The 17558-nt window shown below is 53.8% G+C and overlaps 1 protein-coding gene across 6 annotated transcripts in view; it reads right to left on the bottom strand.

Moving 5' to 3' along the window:
• Nucleotides 1-17558, bottom strand: part of TMEM255B (transmembrane protein 255B) — a 42246-nt gene that overhangs the window by 9502 nt on the left and 15186 nt on the right. For 2 of the 6 annotated variants that reach the window (XR_012426636.1, XR_012426637.1), the window contains exons 4-5: nt 9248-9341; nt 2448-2528 (exon numbers count right to left, since the gene is read on the bottom strand). Coding sequence is in view for 3 of the 6 variants with exons in the window: in XM_074021552.1 (XP_073877653.1) it covers nt 1893-2045; nt 2448-2528; nt 9252-9341 (324 nt within the window). In the remaining 3 variants the exon portion in view is untranslated. Of the gene's footprint in view, nt 1-1196; nt 2046-2447; nt 2529-9247; nt 9342-17558 lie in introns of those variants that run through there. The other 4 variants (XR_010582698.1, XM_005586323.4, XM_074021552.1 and 1 more) reach the window with 3 other exon arrangements.

The raw sequence follows: 17558 nt of genomic DNA, 5'->3' as shown, positions 1-17558 counted from the left end.
GCCAGCACCCTTCCTGCAGGAGTCGGGGCGCAGGCTGGTCCCAGGGGCCGGATAACCGGGGCTCGGAGGACAGGCCTCGTTTCTTTGTGATCCCAGGAGTAGAGGGAAACATCAGGGTGTGTGGGAGGAAGGACAGAGCCCAGGAGGCCCTCGGCATGGGGTGCACAGAAGCCTGAGAGCCCAGAGGGCAGCAGAAGAGGTCCCGTCCCAGGGCGCCCTCCCCCCAGGTCTGAGCACGGGCAGCCTCGGAAGAGATACCTGCCACCTCCACGTGACAGCCTGGAAAGCCCTGGCCATGGGACACCCCCCCAAACACACACACAGAGGACACCTCCCCCCCTACACACACACAGGACACCTCCACACACACACACACACAGAGGACACCTCCCCCCCTACACACACACAGGACGCCTCCACACACACACACACACACACACATACACAGGACGCCTCCCCACCTACACACACACAGGACGCCTCCACACACACACACACACAGAGGACACCTCCCCCCCTACACACACACAGGACGCCTCCACACACACACACACACACACATACACAGGACGCCTCCCCACCTACACACACACAGGACTCCTACACATACACACACACAGAGGACACCTCCCCCCCTACACACACACAGGACGCCTCCACACACACACACACACACACACATACACAGGACGCCTACACACACACACACACACACGACGCCTACACACACACACATACACAGGACGCCTCCACACACACACACAGAGGACACCTCCCCCCTACACACACACACACACACACACACACACAGAGGACGCCTCCATTCACACACACACACACAGGATGCCTCCCCACCATATACACACACAGGACGCCTCCCACCTACCCCCCACACACACAGGATGCCTCCCCCCAACACAAACACACACACAGGATGCCTCCACACACACACACACACACACACACACACACACACACACACACGCACACACAGGATGCTTCCACACACACACATATACACACAGAGGACGCTTACCCCCCTCACACACTCACAGGATGCCTCCCTCCCAACAAACATACACACAGGACACAGACACAGACACAGGATGCCTCCACACACACACACACACACACACAGAGGACGCTTAACCTCCCCCCCCACACACAGGATGCCTCCCCCCAACACAAACACACACACAGGACGCCTCCACACACACACACAGGACACCTACACACACACACACACACACAGAGGACGCTTACCCCCCCCCCACACACACAGGATGCCTCCCCCCAACACACACACACAGGACGCCTCCACACACACACACACACACACACACACAGGACGCCTCCACACACACACACACACACAGAGGACGCTTACCCCCCCCCACACACACAGGACGCCTACACACACACACACACACACACGACACCTACACACACACGACACCTACACACACACACACACACAGAGGACGCTTACCCCCCCCCCCACACACAGGATGCCTCCCCCCAACACAAACACACACACAGGACGCCTCCCACCTATCCCCCCCGACACACACACACACAGGACGCCTACACACACACACACACACACACACAGAGGACGCTTACCCCCCACACACACACACAGGATGCCTCCCCCCAACACAAACACACACACAGGACGCCTCCCACCTATCCCCCCCGACACACACACACACAGGACGCCTCCCACCTATCCCCCCCCCGACACGCACACACACACAGGACGCCTCCCACCTATCCCCCCCCGACACACACACACACAGGACGCCTCCCAGCAGCTACTGGAGAGTCCCAGACAAGCTGGCAGGTGCTGGCCACAGAGAGGCCTCCAGCTCCGCCTGCTCCTCTGACACGTGCTAAGGATGAGAGGCTTCATTTAGTTGAAGCCAGGAATCCACACAGGGCAAGCTGGAGACACACAGACAGCGCCGTCGCCGAGCTGTGCCCTCGGATGGTCCTGGCGAAGGCGGCAGCCGCCCGCGGGTCATTACTGCCTGCATCTCACTCACCTGGAAAGAGAAATGAGGTCACACTGCCTGCCGCTGTCGGTGGCTCAGGGAAATCCAGAAGTTTCTCGGACACTGTAAACGTATTATCCTTGCTTCTTATTGCAATAATTAAATTAGAAAAGTGCTAATTGGAAGAACCACACAGAACTGGACACATGAACTCTGAGACTGCTGTGATTTAACAAAGTAAGTCTGGAGCTCTGACTCCAGAGTGAAATACAGCACATAGAAGCATCAAGGCCCAAAACACAGGGGGCACTGACGGCTCACCAGCCGCACGGGAGACCCCCAGGAACTATTAGAATCGAAATACTCAGACCATGCCTATGCACAGGGAGAACCACATGGGGTCAGTGGGGTTAGCGGAGCAAAACCCACGTGAATGTCAGTGCTCCTGCTCACCTCTGTCTGGTAGACGTCGTACAAGTACCCCACCCCACTGGAGTAAAACTGGCACCTTCCCGTGGTGAGGGGCCTCGGTTCCTAGAGAAACAGATAAACACAGATGGAATAAAACAGGTGCCTCCAGGCGGGAGAGGCCAGAGGCAATTTCAGGCCTGTGGGTCTCAGGCTCAGGGCCTCAAGGACCAAGGCCAACACCAACTCGAGCCTCCCAGACAAAACTGAAGACGGGACACTCCACGCTCCCTGCAGAGCGGCTGGGCTGCTGCATCCAGGAGGCCAGACAGCAGAAAGTCCCATGGGAGGGTATCTCGGCTATGCAGGCTTGGCCGACACATATTCTCCATCAGTCAAGGGCAGCAGAAGGGAGACAGGTGCTTGGCCTTTTGAAGGGCATCCCAGCACCCCACACCACAGGTGTTAGGCTCCTGCACCGTTTCATAAAAAAATATTGTCTCTTCTACTAGGAAGGTAGCAGGAAGGATTTCAGACTAATAAACTCATCCCTCCAACCACCCAACCATCCACCCACCCACCCAACCATCCATCCAATCATCCAGTCAATCATCTATGCACCTACCCATTCTTCCTTCCATCCTCCACATCTATCTATTCATTCATCTATCATGTGCCCATCCTTCCATTCATCCACATCCATGCATCCACCCATCTGTCATCCATCCTTCCATCCTTCCATCTATCCATCCGTCATCCATTATCCATCCTTCTATCCATCATCCATCCTTTTATCCATCCACATCCATCATCCATCCTTCCATTCATCTACATCTATCCAACCACTCATCTGTCATCCATCCATTATCCATCCTTCCATTCATCCACATCCATCTATCCATCTGTCATCCATCCTTCCATCCATCCATCATTCATTATCCATCCTTTTATGTATCCATCCATCCTTCCATCCACCCACTCATCCATCCATCATCCATCCTTCCATTCATCCACATCCATCCATTCACCCATCTGTCATCCATCCTTCCATCTATCCATCCATCATCCATTATCCATCCTTCTATCTATTCATCATCCATCCTTTTATCCATCTACATCCATCATCCATCTTTCCATTCATCTACATCTATCCAACCACTCATCTGTCATCCATGCTTCTATCCATCCATCCATCATCCGTCCATTATCCATCCTTCCATTCATCCACATCCATCTATCCACCCATCTGTCATCCATCCTTCCATCCATCCACCATTCATTATCCATCCTTTTATGTATCCATCTATCCTTCCATCCATCCACTCATACATCCACTCATACATCCATTATCCACCTTCCATTCATCCACATCCATCCATTCACCCATCTGTCATCCATCCTTCCATCTATGCATCCATCATCCATTATCCATCCTTCTATCTATCCATCATCCATCCACATCTATCATCCATTCTTCCATTCATCTACATCTATCCAACCACTCATCTGTCATCCATCCTTCTATCCATCCATCCATCATCCATCCATCATCCATCCTTCCATTCATCCACATCCATCCTTCCATCATCCATCCTTCTATGTATCCATCCATCCTTCCATCCATCCACCCATCCATCCATCATCCATTCATTATCCATCCTTCCATTCATCCTCATCCATCCATCCACCCATCTGTCATCAATCCTTCCATCCATTCGTCCAACATCCATTACCCATCCTTCTATGTATCCATCCATCATCTATCCTTCTATCCATCCATATCCATCATCCATCCTTCCATTCATCCACATACATACATCCAACCATCATCCAACCATCCATCCATCATCCATCCATTATCCATCCTTCCATTCATCTGCATCCACCCATCCCTCTATTCCTCTGTCATTCACCCATTATCCATCCTTCTATCCATCCATCCATCCATCATCCATCCATCCAACCATTCAGCTATACACCCATTTATGGCCCCATCCAACTATCAATCCATCCCACCATCTGCAACATTCATGGAGCAGACACAGTGCCAAATGGTAAGGATAACAAGACACAGTTCTTGCCCTTAAGGGATTTATAGGCTAGTGAAGCAGACAGACCCATAAACTGACCATTGCAAAGTGCTTATAATTGCTACGGTAGAGGACAGCAGGAAGTACCAAAACTAAAATGCCACAAAACTGCATCACCTGTAAATAAGCTAGGGTCGCACTGCCCACACTTAGTTTTTTTTTTTTTTGGTTTTTGTTTTTTTTTTTTTTTGAGGCGGAGTCTCGCTCTGTCGCCCAGGCTGGAGTGCAGTGGCGCGATCTCGGCTCACTGCAAGCTCCGCCTCCCGGGTTCCCGCCATTCTCCTGCCTCAGCCTCCCGAGTAGCTGGGACTACAGGCGCCGCCACCACGCCCGGCTAATTTTTTTGTATTTTTAGTAGAGACGGGGTTTCACCGTGTTCGCCAGGATGGTCTCGATCTCCTGACCTCGTGATCCGCCCGCCTCGGCCTCCCAAAGTGCTGGGATTACAGGCTTGAGCCACCGCGCCCGGCCCACACTTAGTTTTATTAGTATTTCTTAAAGTGCTCCTAGTTCTGATCCAAGAAAAGTATTAGAAATCACTAGTAACACTGCAACAGATGAGAAGGAGAATCACTCCTCTGTCCCTTGGGCCACCACTGGTGAAGAACTACTATGTCTGGACACGTTCTGGGTGACACAGCAATGGAGGAAGCAGACACAAGTCTCTGTCTCTGGGTGTTTATCTTCCCCTGAGGGAACAGACATGAGACCACAGGTAACGATGAGTAGCCCAAGGGGACAGAGGCTCCTGCCGGGAGGGAGGGAGGGCGGCGTGCTGCAACCCCATGGACAGAGGCTCCAGCCGGGAGGGAGGGAGGGCAGGGTGCCACAACCCCACGGACAGAGGCTCCAGCCGGGAGGGAGGGAGGGCGGGGTGCCACAACCCCACGGACAGAGGCTCCTGCCGGGAGGGAGGGAGGGCAGGGTGCCACAACCCCACGGACAGAGGCTCCTGCCGGGAGGGAGGGCGGGGTGCCACAACCCCACGGACAGAGGCTCCTGCCGGGAAGGAGGGCAGCGTGCCACAACCCCATGGGACAGAGGCCTAGTAGCATGGCGTCCTCGGCCTCTCTCAGCAGCTGGAAGGTGCGCACGTCCCCACATGACACCCTTGGAGCTGTCATTCACCATCTGTCTTCTTCCTCAGCAGCACGCAAGGCAGTGCCACGTTTCCCTCGACAGCATCTGAGCTCTGGTGAGTGCCGTCTGTACATCCATCCTCAAGTCAGCCCTGGGAGGCCCCGGCCAGGGGCCCTTTGTTTCTGACCAAGAGGCTCCCACGCCTGCCTGAACCCGTGTGGCCCTCCAGAGTGGAGAGGCGCCCGAGGTCTGGAGCCTGGGGACACCCCCAACTGCAGTCAGAGACTGGACCCTGCCCCTCAGCGGGGCCATAGCCATGGGCACCGGGAGCACAGTGGAAACCGCCACCTGGAAACCGTGGAATAGCAAGTAACCCAGCCGCCCACTGAGAAAGCTCCCACAACGCGCCTCCGCGGGAGTGTGTGCGCGTGTGTGAGAGCCGTGGTGTGTGCGTGTGCGCACGTATGAGCCGTGGTATGTGCATGCATGTGCACACGTGTGTTTTGTGAGTGTGCTACCACTTCATATAATGAAGGTGAGTGTGGGGCAGACAAAGGCCTAACACAACCTTCAGTGCCTTTCAGTGTGATTTATGGAAAAAGAGGGAGAAACAATCACAGGTTTGGTTTGAGAGTTCATGACAAGCAATTTGGCAGCTCCCGGGGACCAGCCGCCACCCAGATGGCGAAGCCCACCAGGAGCCCAGCTGGGGAGGGGGTGGGGATGGCACCGCCCACCTGAGGCCGAGGACCCACCTCAGGAGGACACAGAAACGATTCCTCAGCCTGAGATTTTAGAGAAAACCTGTTCATTTAGAGGTGAAAAGTGTGTGCTCTGGAGTGTGGTGTGTGGTGTGTGGTGTGTGTGCTGTGTGCTCTGTGTGTTTTGTGTGTGTGTGTGCTGTGTGCTCTGTTGTGTGTTGTGTACTCTGTGTTGTGTGGTGTGTGTGCTGTGTGCTCTGTGTGTTGTGTGGTGTGTGTTGCGTGCTCTGTGTGTTGTGTGGTGTGCTGTGTGCTCTGTGTGCTGTGTGCTCTGTGTGGTGTGTGGTGTGTGTGCTGTGTGCTCTGTGGTGTGCGTGTTGTGTGCTCTGTGTGTTGTGTGGTGTGTGTGCTGTGTGCTCTGTGTGTTGTGTGGTGTGTGTGCTGTGTGCTCTGTGTGCTGTGTGTGTTGTGTGGTGTGTGTGCTGTGTGCTCTGTGCTCTGTGTGTTGTGTGGTGTGTGTGTTTTGGGCTCTATGTGTTGTGTGGTGTGTGTGCTGTGTGCTCTGTGTGCTGTGTGTTTTGTGTGTGTGCTGTGTGCTCTGTGTGTTGTGTTGTGTGTGCTGTGTGCTCTGTGTGTTGTGTGGTGTGTGTGCTGTGTGCTCTGTGTGTTGTGTGGTGTGTGTGCTGTGTGCTGTGTGGTGTGTGTGCTGTGTGCTCTGTGTGTTGTGTGTGCTGTGTGCTGTGTGGTGTGTGTGTTGTGTGCTCTGTTGTGTGAGTGCTATGTGCTCTGTGTGTTGTGTGGTGTGTGTGCTGTGTGCTCTGTGTGCTGTGTGTGTTGTGTGGTGTGTGTGCTGTGTGCTCTGTGTGCTGTGTGTGTTGTGTGGTGTGTGTGCTGTGTGCTCTGTGTGCTGTGTGTTTTGTGTGTGTGCTGTGTGCTCTGTGTGTTGTGTTGTGTGTGCTGTGTGCTCTGTGTGTTGTGTGGTGTGTGTGCTGTGTGCTGTGTGCTGTGTGCTCTGTGTGTTGTGTTGTGTGTGCTGTGTGCTCTGTGTGTTGTGTGGTGTGTGTGCTGTGTGCTGTGTGGTGTGTGTGCTGTGTGCTCTGTGTGTTGTGTGTGCTGTGTGCTGTGTGGTGTGTGTGTTGTGTGCTCTGTTGTGTGAGTGCTATGTGCTCTGTGTGTTGTGTGGTGTGTGTGCTGTGTGCTCTGTGTGCTGTGTGTATTGTGTGGTGTGTGTGCTGTGTGCTCTGTGTGTTGTGTGGTGTGTTTTGTGCTCTATGTGTTGTGTGGTGTGTGTGCTGTGTGCTCTGTGTGTTGTGTGGTGTGTGTGCTGTGTGCTCTGTGTGTTGTGTGGTGTGTGTGCTGTGTGCTCTGTTGTGTGCGTGTTGTGTGCTCTGTGTGTTGTGTGTTGTGTGCTCTGTGTTGTGTGGTGTGTGTGCTGTGTGCTCTGTGTGCTGTGTGCTCTGTGTGCTGTGTGGTGTGTGTGTTTTGTGCTCTATGTGTTGTGTGGTGTGTGTGCTGTGTGCTCTATGTGTTGTGTGGTGTGTGTTCTGTTTGCTCTGTGTGTTGTGTGGTGTGTGTGCTGTGTGCTCTGTGTTGTGTGGTGTGTGTGCTGTGTGCTGTGTGGTGTGTGTGCTGTGTGCTCTGTGTGTTGTGTGTGCTGTGTGCTGTGTGGTGTGTGTGTTGTGTGCTCTGTTGTGTGAGTGCTATGTGCTCTGTGTGTTGTGTGGTGTGTGTGCTGTGTGCTCTGTGTGCTGTGTGTGTTGTGTGGTGTGTGTGCTGTGTGCTCTGTGTGCTGTGTGTTTTGTGTGTGTGCTGTGTGCTCTGTGTGTTGTGTTGTGTGTGCTGTGTGCTCTGTGTGTTGTGTGGTGTGTGTGCTGTGTGCTGTGTGCTGTGTGCTCTGTGTGTTGTGTTGTGTGTGCTGTGTGCTCTGTGTGTTGTGTGGTGTGTGTGCTGTGTGCTGTGTGTTGTGTGTGCTGTGTGCTCTGTGTGTTGTGTGTGCTGTGTGCTGTGTGGTGTGTGTGTTGTGTGCTCTGTTGTGTGAGTGCTATGTGCTCTGTGTGTTGTGTGGTGTGTGTGCTGTGTGCTCTGTGTGTTGTGTGGTGTGTGTGCTGTGTGCTCTGTGTGTTGTGTGGTGTGTGTGCTGTGTGCTCTGTGTGTTGTGTGGTGTGTGTGCTGTGTGCTCTGTGTGTTGTGTGGTGTGTGTGCTGTGTGCTCTGTTGTGTGCGTGTTGTGTGCTCTGTGTGTTGTGTGTTGTGTGCTCTGTGTTGTGTGGTGTGTGTGCTGTGTGCTCTGTGTGCTGTGTGCTCTGTGTGCTGTGTGGTGTGTGTGTTTTGTGCTCTATGTGTTGTGTGGTGTGTGTGCTGTGTGCTCTATGTGTTGTGTGGTGTGTGTTCTGTTTGCTCGGTGTGTTGTGTGGTGTGTGTGCTGTGTGCTCTGTGTGTTGTGTGTTGTGTGTGCTGTGTGCTCTGTTGTGTGTTGTGTGCTCTGTGTGTTGTGTGCTCTGTTGTGTGTGTGTTGTGTGCTCTGTGTGTTGTGTGGTGTGTGTGTTGTGTGCTCTGTGTGCTCTGTGTGTTGTGTGTGTGTTGTGTGCTCTGTGTGTTGTGTGTTGTGTGTGCTGTGTGCTCTGTGTGTTGTGTGGTGTGTGTGGCGTGTGCTCTGTGTGTTGTGTTGTGCGGTGTGTGTGTTGTGTGGTATGTGTGCTGTGTGCTCTGTGTGCTGTGTGCTCTATGTGTTGTGTGGTGTGTGTGCTGTGTGCTCTATGTGTTGTGTGGTGTGTGTGCTGTGTGTGGAGAGGGAAGCTCATTGTGTAGGAAATGAGACTTGCTGAGAGGAGAGGCAGCCACTGGCAACCCCCCAGTGAGGAGACCGACTATGAAGCCATCTGAGCTGAGTTCTGCAAAATGAAATTTTACTTTTTCCATGTCGAGTCTTTCAGCCCCAGAAAGCGACCGAGACTGTGCACACAATGACAACGTACTCACAATGTGCTGTGCTGCAAATACACCGTCCACGATGGCGCAGCAGAAGGCGGCCACCACACCAAAACTGATGAACACAATCGCTGCCACCAGCTGCAACGGAAGAAGAGTGTGGGTGCCCAGCTTTTACCAACCCCGGCTTTCAAGTGCAAACCAGTTCAAAGTCCCAGCTCGAGGTCGAGGCTGTTTCGCAGAATTGCCTCTTCTCACCTCTGCCTTTCGTCCTGGGACCTCCAGCCTGGCCAGGCCAGACTCCACCCTGTGGGTGGTCCTCATGCGTCTGTCCCACAAGACCCACCCAGGCGCCTTCTGCACGGAAGGGCATTGCCATCCCCGGGCCCTCGGCATGTGCCTCTGAGAAGCAACCTCTGATGGCAGGTCGTATGCACAACCCTAATGTGTGTGCTCGTGACACACACACACGCATGTGCACGCTTGCCACAGGCCTTAAAGTCATCGGATCAGCTTCACACACTGCTTTTGCACAATCTGCTTTTCTTACCTAATGGTCTTGGAGCTTGGAGCTAGCAATGGTTTATAGTGCATTAGTGAACCGGTGCACACTGATGGAGATTTAAACAGTTGGCAATTTCTTGCCACTACAAACTCTGCTATAAAGCGGGGTGTCCTGCCCTAACCCTAAAAACTGGCAGGGAGTCTCCATCCCCGTGGATGCCCGACGGGGTGGGGGGGGCACGTGCTGTCATTCTCTTCTCGGTGCCTGGCTCGGTACCATGCTGGGCAGAGCAGACCCTCCTGAATGGCCACTGAAAACTGTGGCCCCGAGGTGGCACCTCGCTTGGTTCCATCCCGATGCGATGCTGAGTTGCCGGCTTGGGAAAGAGGTCCCAGTGACAAGCAGAACCCATCGGTGACAGCAGAGGGAGGGCCTGCAGCTCGGGGGCTGTGGTGCTGCACGGGGACGTGGGAAGCCTAAGTCTGTTTGGACCCGTCCTGCACACCAGGCACGAGCAGGAGTGCTTGTCCGGACCACCGAGCTCTTGTCAGAGCAGAGCTGACTGAGCAGGGTGGTCTCCTCCTCCACAGACTCATGAAGACACCCAGCAGAGGCGTCCCTATCTTCCTTCTCCCCAGGGAGCCAAGTGTGGAGAGAGGAGTTTCATCCACCGTGACCCTCACGTGGAACTGCCGTGGCCTCTTCCCCCTGATGTCAGCGTGGCCCTGTGTGTCCATCTCTGCCCCAGGCTGCACACCTATTGTCGCCCGCAACCCAAACAGCAGCCAAATCCAGCCCATCTGCCACGGCTCTAACGCTACCCACTGGATTCACAGGTGGGACGCGTTCCCAGCAGGCCCCACAGCAGCAGAAGGTGGCAGGTAGGGGCTGGCAGGTCCAAACCTTTCAAGCCATGGGCCAGTGGTGGCCACCTGCCCCCCCACTTCTGACCCTCCACACCACAGGCCTGCTGGGGGTCCTCCCAGGAAGCCCCATCAGAGCCGGTCCAGGGCGCCCCATGCTGCTGGCCAAGCCCTTTTGCGGAGGAAAGTGCAGCTTTTTTTTTAAACAGTGGGCACCCTCACTGCGAATCTGGGTGTGTTTATCCTTCAGCAGAGGAAGAGCTGTCAATCGGTGGCTTCCTGGTGAGCCCACGCTAGACAGTCACAAAAGGCGCCTTGCATTAAACGTGAGTGATGAGGCAGCAGGGCTGGGGCAGCGGGCCAGAGAGCGAGTCCACGAAAGTCAGTACATCCTCGGGCGGGTCCCAGGCCGGCATGGTCCCCGCGTGAGTTAGAGAGAGACGGTTCTTGCACCTTCTGGCACCTTTCTTCTAAGGAAACCTGCCACAGCAGATCAGACGAGACGTTCTAAGAGCTCAGACATCAAGCACGTGCACTTCCAAAATACATATTTTAGGTTTACGAGAAGAGGCAGGTCTGAACAAAGCCTGGGCAGTTAGTATGAAGCTGGCTGACTCCCCTGAGCTCTGGCCCCCAGTGGCTGTGTGAGGGGGCGGAAGGGGATGTGGCCACCAGACCCAAGGGCAGCACATGGGTTCTCGGAGTGGCCTTGAATGGAGCCCTAGCTCTCGTACGCCCCCTGCCACCTCCCCAGGCAGAGCAGAGCAGAACAGAGCTGGCATGCTGAGTTCTTCCGGAGGATTCTCTGAACTGCTGGGCTGGACTTGCCCCTAGTGGTCCCTCATTCCCCCTCTGGAAAGGGAAGTGCTGGGCTCACTGACTTATTCACGAGCGTCACGGATGCTCCAGCGTCCCCACGGGATACGCAGCCCGGTGCTGCAGGCGCAGACGTGACAAAACAGGCGCATACCCTCCCTTCCCGCGTCCCGCGTTTCTGGCATTTTATCGCCGATTGCCTAAAAGAAAGTTGAGGTGCTCCCAGAAGGAAGCTGTGCAGAAAACCATGGCTGCATTAGCCTGAGTCTGAACCAACCGCTTGTTTCTATTTGGACACTCTACAGGCTGTGGCAATTTAAAAATCTCCTCTTCTGCCTAATTGCTCTGGTTCGATTGACTAAACATGACAGAGCCCATCGCACGGCGCGGCTGCCCGGTGTGCTGCAGGAACAGACAGGTAAGGCAGGTTCCCCCTTGAGCAGCTGACCCCGTCTGACGGCCACCGTAGCAAAGCGTAAACCAGGGCTCTGGGTGTGCACATGAGGAAGGCCTCACTGCACCCTGAGAAAGAAGGAAGGGCTGAACCAGTCCTGGAAGAATAAACAGAATTTCCTCAAGGCGAGGGGAGGAAGGTGCTGGGGGCTGCACATCGGTGGGACTGGGGCCCGCTGAGGTGGGGCAGGGGCCACGGTGTGTGGGCTGGGGGCGAGCTGCAGCCACCATGTGGCTGTCAGAAGCTCATCAATGTCAAATATGCAATGGTGTTTGGCTTTCTTTGGGCTATATTTGTATAAATATGTTATTGGTATGTGTTCCAAAGTTATGGGACACTCATAATTCTCATAAATTTTAGTGTACATTATCAGTAGTAATTATCATTGTTATGTTAAAATTATTGTGTGCCATGAGGTAACAGATTTCCTTGTCAATTGTGTCCTTATGGCTACCCTAAAACATTTTGTCATCCATGAACAATTGTTGTCTCGTCTTGGTCCTCTTTAGAAGATGGTTTTATAATCAGCTATGAAGCTCTAACAGGTGCTCCTGAATGCAGGTTTCTGATAACTTTGAAGAGTGTGACATCAGAATAGAGGAAAAACGTTCAGGACTCTTGAAGAGCTAATATGTTCATTAATACCAAGCAGGACAGGAATTAACTGCATGAACTGAACCAATAGGAGACTGCAGTGATCTTTTAGACGCTTTGCTTAAAATGTTGCTAATCCTTTGTCTTGCTTTTCAGAATCAAGGAAACTTCTTCTGAGCTATTGACAGCTTTTAACAATTTAGTATACTCCCATGAACAAAATTTGGAGCTTGTTTCTCTCTACCTGATTTTCTCTAGAATTTGGAAACTATTTGTGACTATTCTTAAGTTATGGCAATACAGTTATTTGCATAAGTGCAATAAGAATCTGTTTCGTAACAGGACACAACTGGAGAAACTGGTTATTTTACCAAGACTTTGACTGGAATGGTCAAAGTCTTGGTAAAGTAAGACTTTTTGTGTGCTTTCCTTTAAGGAACCAAACTTGACTTATGAAGCCAATAAAGCTCTTGGAAACTGGCCTCCTGTTCTGCGTACACAGTCCCTGCACAGGCGTTCTGATCTGTAGTAAGTAAAAAATGTCAGTTTCTGACAGGCCAGGAACCTCAACAGGAGAGGAATTCACCCAACTCATAGGTATTTAATGGTACAATTCCATGGCTGGGCTCAGCTTTAAAAAGTCTTATCCCAGGCTCCTTCTACAAAACAAAGTTCCATCAAAGACAATTTAAAAGGCCTAGTGAAAAAATAATTATTCTTGCTGCACTGTATACAAATAATCAAGCCACGTATAATAAAGTAAACCAGTCCCATCATGTGTCTTTTAAAAAAATGGAAAACTGGAGAGAGAAAACTATGTTTCAAAAACTATAGCACACCTGTTGTTAAATTCCAGTCTTGTCTGATGTTTTTCAATTGTTATGATTTTCTACAATTTAAAGTCTAATTTTTCTGGCTACAAGTCTCCAAAATAATGTTTTCAATTTTTCCTTTTTCCCCACTTTTCTAACTGGAAATCACTGAAACCTAAGCTGTGCTTTCAGCCCTGTAAGCTGAAGACAGATGCATCCGCAGACGCTGCCTCTAAGCCCCTAAAACAGAGAGTGTTTCCAGGAACAAATCCACCTCTTCCACTCCTAGATGTATCCACAGACGCTGCGTTCAGTGGCCTGTAAGGACGACTCTCTCTCAGCAGGAAGTAGCCAGAAAGAACATGCCACACCTCACCCTTTTCAACTATAGAGTCTGGATTGACAGAGCAGGAACGTCGCCGTCTTGGACACACACCACCATTTGAAGTTCTCCTTGATTAAAAGCCCCCAAAAATCCAGCCCCCAAAACATCAACCTAATGTCTAATATCAGTGTGACCATAAACCACAAATGACACCTTTGGCCAGAAACATGCCAACCCCAAGACAGACTCCCCTCTGACCCGAAACCTTCCAACCCAGCCATAAAAATCCCCCCACCCCAAAACACTCCGAACCTGCGACAAGCTCTCCCTCCCTGAACCCTCAAATACCCTTAGTCTGTAAGAGAGGACACTCTGGACCTAAATAGGCCAGAAGGCCCTCTCGGGTTTATTCTCCAAAATAAACCTGTCTTTGTTGAGCTGCTTTTCGTGTTTCTTTCTTCTTTCTTCAACTCCAGTGGCCAGGAGTGAGCATTTGTGGGTATTTCTCTATGGGTCAGCAGAGGCCCTGCCCCAGCTAGAAAAAGATCAACAAAAACCTAATGTCAGGTTCTTGAGGCAGCTGAGTGAAATCGGGACTCAGCCCCAAAGAGAAGATGCCACGGCACCACAGGTGATCATCGTCATATCGTTACAGCAGGTGAAATCGGGACTCACCCCCAGAGAAGATACCAGAGTGCCACAGGTGATCATCGTTACATTGTTGTAGCAGGTGAAATCGGGACTCACCCCCAGAGAAGATACCAGAGTGCCACAGGTGATCATCGTTACATTGTTGTAGCAGGTGAAATCGGGACTCACCCCCAGAGAAGATACCAGAGCGCCACAGGTGATCATCGTTACATTGTTGTAGCAGGTGAAATCGGGACTCACCCCCAGAGAAGATACCAGAGTGCCACAGGTGATCATCGTTACAGCAGGTAATACCATTGCTTGTCGCAGACCCAGCTACACACACAGGTTCAGACTCTCATCTTGATGGGAGATGACAGATTGAAGCTAAAGATCCCCTTTCCATCCCTCACATCTCCATCCCTGCCCAAAATCACTTGATTCCTGTTCAGCCGGCTTTTTATACCGCGAGGTTCTGCCAGACGGGAACACGCCTGCCCTGCACTGATCCCGCCAGAGGGCAGCTTGTTCCGAGCCTTCCTCTACAGCAATGCATCCCATCCACATCTCCTGACAAGCCCAGGATTAGCCTTGCGCTGTCCACCCCCTCAGGCCCTCCACCCTGGCACAGGCAGCTGTGGGTTCCTGTCTGTGGCCCTGGCCAGCCCTGACAATTCCACAGTCATCCAGGAAACCCCCAGAGACCACGCAGTCCTGCCCGGTACCACCCAGATTGGTTATTGTTGGCAATGGCTTCAGATTGTGAATGACAGGGTCAGCCAAGGAGGAGGCACTCAGGGAGAGGCAGAGCCACAGCACCCACCCGGGAAGGCTCCGTCTGAGGCCACCCAGGCTGCACAGGGCAAAGGCAGTGGCAGGAAGCGCCACGCTCACTCCCCCCATGACCTGGGGAAACGGCTCATCCCCCTCCTTAGGACAAGGGACCTGGTGCAGTGACCCCAGGGACTCCCTTCCCAAGACCATCCTCCTCTCAGCAAAGCCTGGTGGATCCAGGCGGGAGCTGTTCTAGGTGCTGAAGACGACGTGCACCCCCTGCCTTCTGGGCTGAGTCCAGAGTCAGCCCAGCGCTGGGGGAGCTGCCCCCAGAGACACAGCTGGGGCCACCGCGCCTCCCCTCGGCCCCACAGCAGTCTGGGGGGTGCACAGGCAGTGGGTAGAGCTGGCAGCCTCTGCCATTGTCCAGCCCTGCACTGGGAACCCAGCAGGCACTGACAGGCTTGACAGGCACTGTTGGCCCCACCCAGGTCTCACAGCTGGCAAGAGGCTGGGTCTGGGTTCGAATCCAGGTGTGCTGGGTGTAAAGAGAGATAGAGAGGGAGACAAAGACAGGAAGACAGAGACAGAGAGATAGAGAGGGGGACAGAGAGATAGAGAGGGAGACAGAGAGGGAGACAGAGAAAGAGAGAGAGGGAGATAGAGAGATAGAGAGGGAGACAGAGACAGAGAGGGAGACAGAGAAAGAGAGATAGAGAGGGGGACAGAGATAGAGAGGGAGACAGAGAAAGAGAGATAGAGAGGGGGACAGAGATAGAGAGGGAGACAGAGACAGAGAGGGAGACAGAGAAAGAGAGGGAGACAGAGAAAGAGAGAGAGGGAGATAGAGAGATAGAGAGGGAGACAGAGACAGAGAGGGAGACAGAGAAAGAGAGGGAGACAGCAACAGAGATAGAGAGGGAGACAGAGCTAGAGGGAGACAGAGGTCCCCAAAGTGCACCACATCTTCTAGCAGACGCCGAGGCTCTGGTGACATGTAACTCCCTGTGGAGTGGCCACAGAAACAGATCTGGCTGTGGCTTTCCATTAGAAATTCCAGGGCCCTGTCCAAACACACACAGATATTTAGATCCAGCTGGAAAATGAGTTGGATTTTCCAAACAAGCCGCTGTGGATGCAGCTTCTGTGGCAGCAAAAATAGAAATTCCAGGTCTTGGTTTCAGACAGAGCACTTCACAAGCAGACAGCCCAAGCACCTGTGGCCCTAGGCAAACCCCTACCTCTGTAACCAATGCATCCGCAGGCGCTGGCTCCTGGGACCGGCGGGTGGGCGTCAGGGATGCTCAGCATGGGGTGTGGCTCTGCTGCAGAATGAGGAGGAGCTTTTCCTGCTCACCGGGGCGTCAGCACCACCAGCTCACGCATCAGGAAAGGAGACAACCAGGGGAAAACCAAGGTGGGAACAGGTCGCCTGTGCCCACTGTGTCGGGAAGCGACCCCTCTGAGTGTCACCCTCGGCCCCACGTGTCCAGGGGGCTGCACCCCAGCCCCTGCTAACCAGGCATGCCCAGGGAGGCAAGGCTGCTCAGACAGCAGAAAAAACAGGCATCCTGAGGCGAGGGCCTGGTAGGGCCCCACTGTGGCCGTGGGACGGAGCCAGCAGCTCTGAGGTGGGGTCGTGTGTGCAGCTCACAGCTCGGCCAGCAGCAGGGCGAGGGTCTGGCTTCAGCCTGTCTGGGCTCGACGTGGCTGTCGGGAGGATGACAGCAGGCAGGTACCGCCCGCAGAAGAGAGGCGTGTTTAAGAAACCAGCGCCGCCACGTTGGCCCCTGAGTGGCAGGTGCACAATCCCACAGTCCTCCAAGTTCAGGGGCCTAAAACCTGGGACTTGGTTGGTTTTCCTGTAACTAGACCTAGTTCCTGTGGCAGATGCCCAGGCAGCCAGAAAAGAAGGCCGGGCTGGTGGCCCCCAAGTCTCTCCACTCACCCACCCTTGTGCCAGTCCCCACCCTTCTCCCAAAATTAACCCAAGTCTGGAGGGTTCGGGTGAGCAGAGTGGGGGGATGGGACAGGGTCCTCTGAACTTCACCCCATCCCCTGCAGGTGTGGCCTGAGACATTTGCATGGAGGAGGTGTGGACTGGTGTCCTGGGCAGGTCCCACCGCGGTCCAGGAGGGGCGGCCCGGAAGACAGCCTCAGCTCACAGGCTGCACGTGGCTGCACAGAGACCTTCTGAAGCCACGGGCCACGTCGGACTCGAGGCACCTGTGGGGCCGCAGGGGTCCCACGGTCTCTGGGCAGGGACGTGGGGCCACTGGCCTCAGAGAAACACCCCCCAGTGCCTGACAGGCCCAGAGAGCTGGGGCCCCGTCAGGGCCACACGAGCTTCAGGGAACGAGGTCTCAGTGGTGAGGCTGTGGGCCCGGCAGGGCCAACCTCGAGCTGGGTGCCCAGCGAGTGTGGCTGCCTGTGCCCGTGCTCTGCCTGTGCTCCACTCCCTTAGTTACTCCCCCACCGTGGGTGAGGTCGTGGGATCCAGGGTTGGATGGCAAGTGGATGGGGCCCGCCTGATGCCCGTCCTCCAGAACACCTGGCCCTTGTGGGACCTACTCAGGGCCGTGGGG

The sequence above is a fragment of the Macaca fascicularis genome, chromosome 17 (assembly GCF_037993035.2).
Source record: "Macaca fascicularis isolate 582-1 chromosome 17, T2T-MFA8v1.1".
Classification (NCBI taxonomy): Eukaryota; Metazoa; Chordata; class Mammalia; order Primates; family Cercopithecidae; genus Macaca; species Macaca fascicularis.
The sequence above is the reverse complement of the archived record's forward strand: the minus strand, read 5'-3'. Positions and strand labels throughout refer to the sequence as shown.